At 45.9% G+C, this 11466-nt stretch overlaps 1 protein-coding gene across 1 annotated transcript in view; it reads right to left on the bottom strand.

The window, feature by feature from the left end:
* The window catches only part of RASSF9 (Ras association domain family member 9), a 55101-nt gene extending 53053 nt beyond the window's left edge, over nt 1–2048 (bottom strand). Inside the window, exon 1 of the mRNA XM_056847249.1 lies at nt 1963–2048. Coding sequence (XP_056703227.1) covers nt 1963–2009 — 47 coding nt within the window. The 5' untranslated portion in view covers nt 2010–2048. The remainder of the gene's footprint in view (nt 1–1962) is intronic.
* Nucleotides 2049–11466: the final 9418 nt, after the last annotated feature.

Raw genomic sequence — 11466 nt, forward strand, 5'->3', positions numbered from 1 at the left:
GCCTGTAATGAAGGATGGCTTTGTCTGTTTTCCAGTTTCTGTCCTTTGTTCCTGTGCCAGGACTTGCTCTCCACCACTTCAATTACCCTACTGCACCAGTAAGAACAAGCTAAATCCATAGCGGATTTTCCGATTAACACCCTTTCTCCAGGGAGTTTAAACACTGTTTAGGGGATGCAGTCCACTGTCTTTCTTCTCTAGCACTTCAGGAAAATGGGTGTGAAAAGCACAACAAATATTCTTAAAGTAAGCCATGTTTGTTGCATGATAGTTGGAGATGTATCCAAGCCTAGGCCTTTTGAATCATTCAGGGTCTTCATCTGTCACTACCTCCAAGTTTTTGATGAGCTTCTGCAACTGTTATAATTCTCCTATCACTAAAATAAATAGAAAGTTGTCACACAAAAAACTGTTCTTCAGCTGTGTTGCTAACATCACTCTATAGTGGTTGATAACTAGCCACTGATGCTTTGTGTTTGGGGCCTTGGTTAGTACAGGTTATTTGGCTTATAATTTGCAAGAGTGAGCATAGTTCTTAAAATAAGTCAAGACATGCATAACCATAATGGAAATACAATACCGGGGGGGGGTGTCACACACACACACAAAGTTTTTGCTTTGGTGGGCTATAAGCTAAAAGTTTATTACTTTAAAAAGACTGAAAACACCTGTAACCATATGCCCTGAAATCAGAAGGGCACAAACTGGTGTAACAAAAGAGAACTCCTAAAGTAACTTTAGCCATCCATATCAAGTTCAAGCGTCTTGTTTGAGACACTGTAATTTCCTAAGAGACGGAAAATATCATGTTCCCTCCAAGGAAGCTTACGCGTAAGATGCAAAGACACACTAGCAGTTAAAAATAATTACACAATTCCAGAGCATATAATTTTCTTCTGACAATATTGGTAGGGAACATGTAGATGCAAGCACAATTATTGGGAGAGGGAGCCCCAGAAAAAAAAAAGTGTGCACTGTTATCCCTAATACCAACCAAGAAGAACTTCCAAAAATCCCTTCCCCCTGTACAAAGTGGAACCACAAATTCAGAATACCAGTTCAAAATCTAACACACATAGAAGAGAGATCCCCCCACACACATTCAAGATTCCCTTCAACCCAGAAAACTTACAGTGAAAGGGGAATATAGCCTGTAGAAGGAGATTTGATTTCAGGGGAGCTTTTCAGCAGCAACCAAACTTCGGAGAAAGTTGAGCATGGGCAGACTCAGTCAATCGGGTCGGGTGCCTACACGTCATTCCACTGTACCCAAACCCTTTGAGTTAACCAGTCCCCGCTGTTTTGCACCCAGCCAGCCCCTCTGTGTGCAGTCACTTTTAACTTGTTTTTTTCTGGATAAGGGGCGCTGTCGTTTTCTCAAAACATGATCACTCCCCACTCCTGGCCACGAAACCATCTACGCTGGAATGTCAGTCACTCTCTTTCACATTCAGCCTGCTGGAAGAAGCGTAACGTGATCAATACCGTGTCTACTCAAGGGGGGGGGGAGGGAGGGAGAGAAACAGAAAGTTTGCTTGTTATAAAAAATAAATGTTAGTGAAAGCCACTTTGGGTGCCTCCAAAAGGGAACAGGTAAGAAGAGGAGGAAAGAGGAAAGGAGATACATACCGATGAGTTTATAGAGATCTTTTTTTCAGAAGCATTAGTCGTCTCCAAAGCCACGGAGGAAGCACCAAGGTGGTTTGCTTATATCTCAGCAGCAGTGGAAATCACACAGGCCATTTATGCAGGGGCGTTTTTGCCTTGGATTTGCCTCTTTTTAGATGCACCTTCCCCCCATTCCAAATTCTCAAAACTCCACCATCAGCCCCCCTGCAGAGTTTTGAGGATTCGGATGGGGGAAAGGTGCATCTAGAGAGGGGCGAATCCCAGGCCAAACCTCCCGTGTAGAAAGGGCCACAGATAACCCAGGACCGAACGCACCCGACTCCCCCACCTTACCTAGTTTTGTGCCGGGTCTTTAGGAGATTCCTTCCAAAGGGAGCCATGGCGAGTCCCCGGGCTGAAGCCGACCATCAACAGCCTTCCAGATCGGGCCGGCGGGGAGAAGTCCCCGGTCTCCCCGCGGCGGCCGGCGCTCCTCCAGCTCGGGAAGAGTCACCCAGCGTCGAAGTTGGGCAACTCGGCGACGAACTTTCTGCTCGCTGCTCTTTTTGGAGCCCTGCCCGGCTGCAGATCTCGAAGGAGGCGTTTATGAGCGGGCGAAAGGGGAGGGCTCCGAACACACCTTCCCCCTCCCCTCCCCTCCCCTCCCCTCCCCAAAAGGCTCGGCGACTGCAGGGAGAAAACGGTCTGCTCGACTTCCCGAGCTGCCAAGGAAGGCCGAGAGACCCTCGCGCGGCTCCAGCAAACGCCGGAGGGGCGGCGGGGCCGGGGCCAGATCGCCTGCCTGGCGACCTGCGGAGGACTTTCCCGGGCAGTTGACGAGGTCAAGTTCGGGAGGCCGGGGCGAGCCAGAACCCCGGGGCGAGAGCGAAAAGTGGGTTTGGGGCGCCTTACGGACGGAGAGGGGCCGGGGGGCGAGAAACCACACCGTCTTGCAAGAGGCGGCGTCCCAGTTCTGCCCATGTCCATGCCTGCTCCAAGAGAAAGGGACAGCGGAGTCCAAGTACAAAGAGAGTTTGATACGGTCCAAGACCAGCATCAAAACATACCAGATATACATGCATAACATAACACATATAAAGGTGCATCAAGTGTGAGCCCCTATAACTTCTTGCAATCTCTCACTCATAAAAGCCGTTAAGCTCGTCGTTAAAAAAATATTACATGTTTGGAATTAGTATAAATATAAATAGAAAAGCGCTCAGCCATTAAGTTCGACCCATGCATGCCTGATCCTCGTTGCTTGCCACCCAAATTTGGCCACTTTAAAAGTTATCTCCATATCCTTGTCTGAGAGCATGTTAGAAAGACTAAAAGCTCTGGATCGCCCTGGGAGGTCCGATAATACAGAAAGAATGGCTTCTCGTATCTTGTAGATTTTGCATTCAAACACAACTTGCTCAAGGGTCTCAGTACTCCCATCAGAGCAGGGGCATAATCGTCCTGCATATGGTATCTTTTTCTATCTCCCTTCCAAGACGGCTGAAGGGAGTGTGTTACAACGCATCAGGGTGAAGGCCCTCCTGTAGTCTGGACTATCTAAGTGGGAAAGGTAAGACATCAGGACCACGCTGGTAAGAGTGCTGCGACTGTAGCACATGTTTTTGATTCTACTTAGGTCATGCTGTCTTTCCACGTCCAGAACTCTTTGCCTGATCAGGGCTCTGGCCTGTGGATAGTCCATTGATAGGAGCAGATGTTGTGAGAGAGAACAGCAGAGTAAAAAGGCCATCCAATGCAAGCGCTGTAGGCTAGGGTTGCCAGGTCCCTCTTCACCACTGGTGGGAGGTTTTGGGGGCGGAGCTCGAGGAGGGCGGGGTTTGAGGAGGGGAGGGACTTCAATGCCATAGAGTCCAATTGCCAAAGGGGCCATTTTCTCCAGGGGAACTGATCTCTATTGTCTGGAGAGCAGTTGTAATAGCAGGAGATCTCCAGCTAGTATCTAGCAACATTCAGATTCTTTTAAAAAAATGTAATTTTAATGCAACAGACTAACACAGCAACCCATCTGGAATTTGTAGGCAATATGTCACTTTTAAAAATATATATATATCAGCAATAGGATATCATTATAACAATTTACATATCAAATTCACTGTCCCCAGCTTTCATTTAAAAGTCTCTAGACTTTTCCATTATGAAGGCATGGAGGCCTTTCCTCTCATATCACCCCAATGAAAGGGGGTAGAGATGTGTAATGGAAGTGTCTGTGGATCTGTTTTTAAACAAAAATGGAATGTGAAAGGGAGCTAAACTTTGCTTCCACCTGCACCTTATCTCCCTGCGCTCCATTTCTTTCAACATTTTTGTCCCAGCCCAGCTGAATACTAGGATAAAACTGTACCAAGCACCAGAACAGAGTTTAGCTGCTTTCACCTTTATGCCTCATTTACAAACACACTTCGAACCCCAACTTTCTTTACATGTGAAGATGTAGACTAGAGCCAGGAACAGGCAAGGCAGGTTTTTCTAAAAACCTTTAAAAAATCCCCCAGATTTGCGCAAAATTCTGACATTGAAAATAATAAAATTATATTGAGAGATTAAAACTCCTTTAAAATAATAGAAGCAGCACCTGAAGCTTTAAGAAATGAATGCCCTCAATAGCTGTTGCTAGTCAACCACAACAATATTGCCAGCATTCCAGACTTGGTTTCTGTCAGTGAAAGGCGGATAGATGGGGCAGAGCTCTTTTTAGGGCTCTTTTGGCCTATGAGGGGAGACTCATCAGGGCCAGGCCTGGCAGCAACCACCAGGCGACTTAATGCCACATGGCTTGCATAACCCAGGACTGGCTATTTGCTACTATTCAATAGCTATCACCACATGAAAGCCAGAGTAGTATAGTGGCTACAGTGTCAGATTAGGATCTGAGAGAACCAAGTTTGAATCTCCACTGTGTATCAAAGGGTTATTGTCAGGATAAACTAGAGGAGCAGAGAATGAAGTAGGCTGATTTGAGTGAAATAAATAGTAAAGCTGAAGATGGGGGACAGATAAAAGGTAGGTTGGTTGGTGTGCAGGAAGGAGAGAAGGAAGAGGGGAAAGATGAGGATGTGAGGGTTGCCTAGAGGAAGGGGAGAGGAAATAGTGTGGGAAAGGCAATACACAGGATAATGAGGTGCTCCCTGCAAGTCTTTGTGGGTTCCCCTCCTAGTATCTAGGCCTGCTAGCCAGCATTGTGCAACTCATCCAGAGTTTTCCCAGATATAGGCAGCCAAGGAGGGTGAGGAGTGGGAAAGCTGAAGACAGGAGAACAGATAAAATAGGTTGGCTGGTGAGTGGGAAGGGAAGAATAAAACAGGAAAAAAATAGAGGATGGGGGGGGGCTTTCAGGGAACAGAAAGAATAGTGGCCTTGAGGGTCTTGAGGGTGTCCAGCTTATTATTATATATTGGTGATGTCCATCATTTTGGATGCCAAATACCTCTCAGGCTGCTCTACAAAACATAATTTTAATTGCTTACAAAACCAGAATTATTTCTTTTATTTATCTGATATTTGACAGGGAGGATCCCTTAGATGAGGGGTACAAACCCTGATAATTTCATCCCAATTGGATATGGAAAAACTAACAGGTGGAAATGGCTTTCCCATTGAAACCAAATCTGATCAAATAGTTAAAATAAAGAGCTTTAATAAATAATATAATGAAATAAAATCAAGTTTTTAATGAATAAAAGAATCAAAAAGCATCATGCATATACATCTGTTTTGGCTAGGGTTGCCAGTTCCCCCTTCTCCACCACCAGGAGGTTTTTGGGGCAGAACCTGAGGAGGGCAAGGTTTGGGGAGGGGAGGGACTTCAATGCCATAGAGTCCCATGGCCAAAGCAGCCATTTCCTCCAGGTGAACTGATCTCTTGGCTGGAGATCAGTTGTAATAGCAGGAGATCTCCAGCTAGTACCTGGAGGTTGGCAAGCCTAGTTTTGGCAGAGTAGGCAGACACATTTTTCTGCTATGGGCTGGGTTTTTTGGGGGAGCAGGGATCAAGACAGAGATAGACAGCCAGCATGGTGCATTGGTGAAGGTGTTGGACTAGGATCTTGGTTTGAATCCCCACTCTGCCATGGAAATTTGCTGGGTGACCTTGGGCCAGTCACACACTCTCAGCCTCGACCCTGGCAAGTATTTGGATGGGAGACCTCCAAGGAATATCAGGGTCATGACACAGAGGCAGGCAATGGCAAACCGCCTCTGAACGTTTCTTGCCTTGAAAACCCTATGGGGTCGCCCTAAGTCAACTGTGACTTGACGACAAAAACAAAAAAAGAAGGCTTGCTGGGCAAAAATCTTACTTAGCCCCGCCCACTTCCCCAAAATTCTTGGCAGGCTCCAGAAAAGGTGTTGGTGGATATCATGGTGCCCATGAGTACCATGTTGGGAACCTCAGTGGTGGGGAAAGGAGGGGGCTAAACAGTGCCAGCTTTTACTAGATGAAGTTCATGCAGCCATCAGGGAAGCAACAAGAGAACATGCTATAGTACAGAAAGCTTTTTTGTACTTTTTCCAATATCTTATTGAAGACAGGCCGCCATGTGGCAAACAGGGACCATGAGTTCAAATCCCACCCAGGTTTTCTGCTAGCAAGAATAAGTAGAGCCTATTGGTCAACAACAGACTGATCAGCACACACTGGAGGTTAGCTGGAGCCTGTAATTTGTGAGCAATCCTTTAACCACATGCCCAGCTTGGCTCACAGGAATGAGACACAGCACAGCAAAACTAACCACAAATACCAACACAAACTGGAAGTACCAGGTGCTTTTTATCTAGGGAAATCCCTGTGTTTTGGAAGCCAGGTGTTCATTCTGCACAACTGACACAAGAATTCTTATTGTCCCCCTGAATGGTAGGGACCAACATGGACTGAAACCTCTTTGTGGAAAGTGGATATTCTGAACCACACAATGCCTCAAAGGAACAGAGACATTTTTATGTTTACATATGCAAAGAAACAGCATAGAAATTATAATGGGTGGCAGATGTCTGAGCTTTGACCAATTTTTGCTTTATTGGTGGGTATTATTAGAGTCACTTTTATAGACTTCTTTCGCACCTGAACTGTGAAAACTGTTTAAATTAGATTCCATCATTTCTTCTCCTGTTGTTGCTTTGCTGACATGAAAGGAGGGTCATGAGGTGCATTTTATCTCTTTGGCTCAGAGAACTGCTTCACAAATTGCAAACATTTTCCATACAGGAAACAATGTAACTAGTGCACAGAAATATAGCCAATTATGATGATCTAACCATAAATTGCACATCAGACAGAACAGCTTTTCATGCTGAATTTTTGTAGCGTGTGGTGCAAACCTCAGATACGGGACACCTTTTCTGTGAGACCGCTTTGCTGTGGTTGCTACTTACATTAAATTCTCTCCTGCGGGTTTCAAGGAAGGATTTGTTCTGAAAATGAGTCCATAGAAGCTGATGTTGAGGATCATATATATTCATAATCAACAGTGCAATCCTTAGCAGAATTACGCCCTTCTAAATCCATTGCTGTCAATGGGCTTAGGAGGGTGTAACTCTGGGAAGGATTGCACTGTGTATTTCTCATGCAAAGTGACCTATTGTATGAGCTTTTACATACACAAACAACCAAGAGGTGTAACACATGAGTAAATTCTGTTTTGTGTATTGGGGTTCAGCTAATCCACAATGATGCCATGGATTTGTGATTGGAAAAATCATTATTTAACCTCACAGCAATCCTGAGAGGAAGGTTACTGCCATTTTTACTTTTACATAAAGGAAAAAGAGGCAGGTCTGTAAACCTTCCCAATTCTTTTTAGCGAGTCTATAGCTGAGATCTGAACTTGGATCTTCCACACTCAACTCAGCACCGAATATACTGGACCACAGCAGCTAACTATTGTGCACACGAGAGCATCTCCTTTCACAATAGCTTCATGGCACCAAGTTCAGTAGAAGACGTGCTCTGAATTGTTGCTGTTTTTTTGGAGAAATTGTATTCCATCATGTGTGGAGAAGGGCCTTCTTGGTGGTGGTACCACAACTGTGGAACAGCTCAGGCTGTTTCAGTTCTTAAACATTTTGTGTGTGTGCGTGTGTTAAGTGCCGTCAAGTCGCTTCCGACTCATGGCGACCCTATGAATGAAAGTCCTCCAAAATGTCCTATCTTTGACAGCCTTGCTCAGATCTTGCAAATTGAGGGCTGTGGCTTCCTTTATTGAGTCAACCCGTCTCTTGTTGGGTCTTCCTCTTTTCCTGCTGCCCGCAGCTTTTCCTAGCATGACTGTCTTTTCCAGTGACTCTTGTTGTCTCATGACGTTACCAAAATATGATAGCCTCAGTTTAGTCATTTTAACATTTTGTAAAGCTCTTTAATGTTCCTGAAACATGTCAATCTGTATGTAGTGCATATGTGACTATGATAGCTTACATTCCTATACTTTTTTAAAAATTGTAATTTCTTTTAAAATTTATTATTTTATAGCTGAACTTAATGTTGAATATTGATAAAAAGGTTATTAATACATTTTAAAGAAAGTTCATATATAGTTCTGGCGAATGAGGTATCAGGAATCTAACTTCTGCAAGAAAAGGGTTACTGTCTGATGCACTGGATGGAAATTAGCACTTACCCTTGTTGTTCTTCGTTAACCCCCAGGAAACAATGTTCGAACTCATTCCATGGATTACCTATTACTGAAGTCCTGGAAACACCCTACATACTTTCTGCTAATTAATTCAGAGACTACACAAGAAGGGTCAGAGCAAGGTGATTAAATAATTTAAAAAAATAGAGGAAGAAAATAGAACCAAATATATCCCCCATACCTGGCAATTGCTCAAATCATCCCACTTTGTATTTCCATAGCAATCTTTCTATTGGAATTGCAGGACTAGGGGTTACATTCGACCAGAGGGAATTTCCTCTCCATTAAATGGTGACAAATATTTCCCAACCACCTGAAATGCTTGCCAGTCTTTCTTGGCACAGAAAACTCATTCCAGAGCTGGGAATTTCTCCAACACACATTAACTCTCCCCCCCCCCCCCACACACACACACACTTTTTCTTTGTCTGGCTAAAAAATATATAGGCAGATTGGTTCAACAGGCAGTTTTCCTTTATGGCACTTTTTTTCTCTCATTACAAAGATGAATGATAACATTATAATACCTACCACTTATGTTACATTTTTTACAATTAGTCAGTTACTACTACGCAATGTTAATTGAAAGAGATGACATAGCTTAGTGGTTAAGCTACTGAAAGCCAAATTGCTCAAGATGGTAGGAGATCAGTGACTGGCTCTCCAAATAGTGTTGGCAGCTCTGGGTTGGGAAATACCTTGAGATTTGGGGGTGGAGCCTGAGAAGGGCGGGTTTTGGGGAGGGGAGAGACTTCAGTGGGGTATAATGCCATAGATTCCACCTTCCAAAGTGGCCATTTTCTCCAGGAGAACTGATCTCTGTTGCCAGGAGATCTGTTGTAATAGCGGGAGATCTCCAGCCACTATCTGGAGGTTGGTAACCCTATCTCCAATGCCAATTGTTCACCATTTTGATTGGTGAACAGGAAACCTATTAATAGTCAGCTAGGGCTTCCAGATGAAGATTTCCTCAGGGGCCACCCTAGGGTTGCCAAGCTCCAGGTACTTGCTGGCCGCAGGGGCTATGCCCATGACAAGTAGGAGGGCCACCGCAGTGGGCCTTGAAGCCTAGGGCACTGGCAAGGGTGGAGCCACCGCTCTGCTGCAAAAATCTCCAGGTATTTCCCAACCCGAACTTGGCACCCCTAGGTAACCCTCACACCGCTCAACCTGACCCCAAGATCTAATGATGATGAATCACATAACTTGCTCAGCAACATATTCATAGACCACTAGTCCCCCTCCCTTCACCCAGCCATAGAGCAAGACCCCAGTTGGAAACTGGACCCACGTATAGGGCAGGGGTCCCTAACATGGTACCCTTTGGCATGGGGTTGCCAGGTCCCTCTTCACCACTGGTGGGAGGTTTTTGGGGCGGAGCCTGAGGAGAGTGGGGTTTGGGGAAGGGAGGTATTTCAATGCCATCAAGTCCAATAGCCAAAGCGGCCATTTTCTCCAGGGGAACTGATCTCTATCAGCTGGAGATCAGATTGGCATTGCCCCCTCCACCACTGATTACGCCTTTCTTTACTGGCTGGTTCCTGACCCCAGACTATCCAGCTGTCCTCAACCAGGACCAGAGCCTTTTCAGCTCTGTCCCCAGCCTGGTGAAACTCCCTGACTAGTGAGACCCAGGCCCTGTGGGATGTTGCTCAATTCCGCAGGGTCTGTAAAACGGAGATGTTCCACCAGGCATATGGTGGAGGCAGTGATGGTTCCACAACAAAGCTCCTGCCGGCAGTGAAGTGGGACCTGGCAACCTACATTCCCCCTCCTCCATTATTTTCAATTTCCCTTTCCTGAAAGCCACCATAGACTCTCCCTTGTTCCTGCTTCCTTAGGGTTGCCATCTCCAGGTTCGGAAACTTCTGGGGATTTGGGGGCGGAGCGTTGAGAGGGTGAGGTTTGGGGAGGGAAGTGACTTCAGCAGGGTATAAAGCCATACACTCCACCCTACAAAACAACCATTTTCTCTAGGGAAACTGATCTCTGTCATCTGTAAAACAGTTGTAATTCTGGGTGATCCCCAGCCCCTACCTGGAGGTTGGCAACCCTATTTCCCCTGGAGGAAATGGCTGCTTTGGAGGGTGGAATTTATGGCATTATACCCTTCTGAGATCCCTCTGTTCCTCAAAGCCCACCTTCACCAGGTTCTACCCCCCCCCCACAATCTCTAGGAATTTCCTAACCTAGAGTTGGCAACCCTGTCTCCTTCTCACCCAACAATGAACCAACCTTTATTTTCCCGTCTGTCTTCAGCTTTCCCTCGACCTCCCCCCACCCCGGCAGCCTCTACCTAGGAAAACTGTGGCCCAGTTGTGTGGTGCTGGCCAGTGAGCATGGTAGGGAGCCCTCTAGGATTTGTGGGAGGGGTACATCACTTTCCCCTCTAGCCCCCTCTCCACACTATTTCCTCTTCCCCCCAGCAACCCCTATATCCTCTTCCCTTTCCCTGCCTCATTCTATTCTCAGCCATTCCCCAACCTCTCTTTTATCTGCCTCCCATCTTTAACTATATTATTTATTTACTTCATTTATACCCTGCTTTTCTCCACGGTGGGAACTGAAGCAGCTTACATTATTCTCCTCTCCTCCTTTTTATCTTCACAACAACCCTGTGAGCTGGTTAGGCTGAAAGTGCTAATGGCCCAAAATCACCCAGTGAGCTTCCACAGCAAGATGGGAATTTGAACTTGGGTCTTCCTCTGAAGCTCTAACTGCTACACCGCACTGGCTGTCATTGTTTGGCTGCTGTAGAACAGAAGCAAGCGGCTAGGCCTAGTTGAGTCATGCAAAGCAGATTGTATGAGGTTACCCAGTGGTTGCTGATAGGCCTAGGGTGGCAACCTCCAGGTGGAGCCCGGAGCTCTCCCAGAATTACAACTGATCTCCAGATAACAGAGATCTGTCCCCCTGGAAAAAAAAATGTCTGCTTTGGAGGGTGGACTGTATGGCATATATATGAGACCAAGTACCCTCCTGTCCTCAGATCATCCCCTCCCCAGACTACACCCCACAATCTCTAGGAGTTTCCCAACCTGGAACTGGCAACCCTAACTAGGTCTGGCCCTGATGAGTCCTCCCTTAAATACCAAAACAGCCCTGGAAAGGACCCTGCCTTCTCCCCCTGTCTTTTTACTCATAGAAACCCAGCCTGAAGGAACCAGTAACACCGTTGTGGATCTCACCTCAAGAAATGCTAACTTTGCGCCCA

This window comes from Euleptes europaea, chromosome 3 (genome assembly GCF_029931775.1).
Source record: "Euleptes europaea isolate rEulEur1 chromosome 3, rEulEur1.hap1, whole genome shotgun sequence".
NCBI lineage: Eukaryota > Metazoa > Chordata > Lepidosauria > Squamata > Sphaerodactylidae > Euleptes > Euleptes europaea.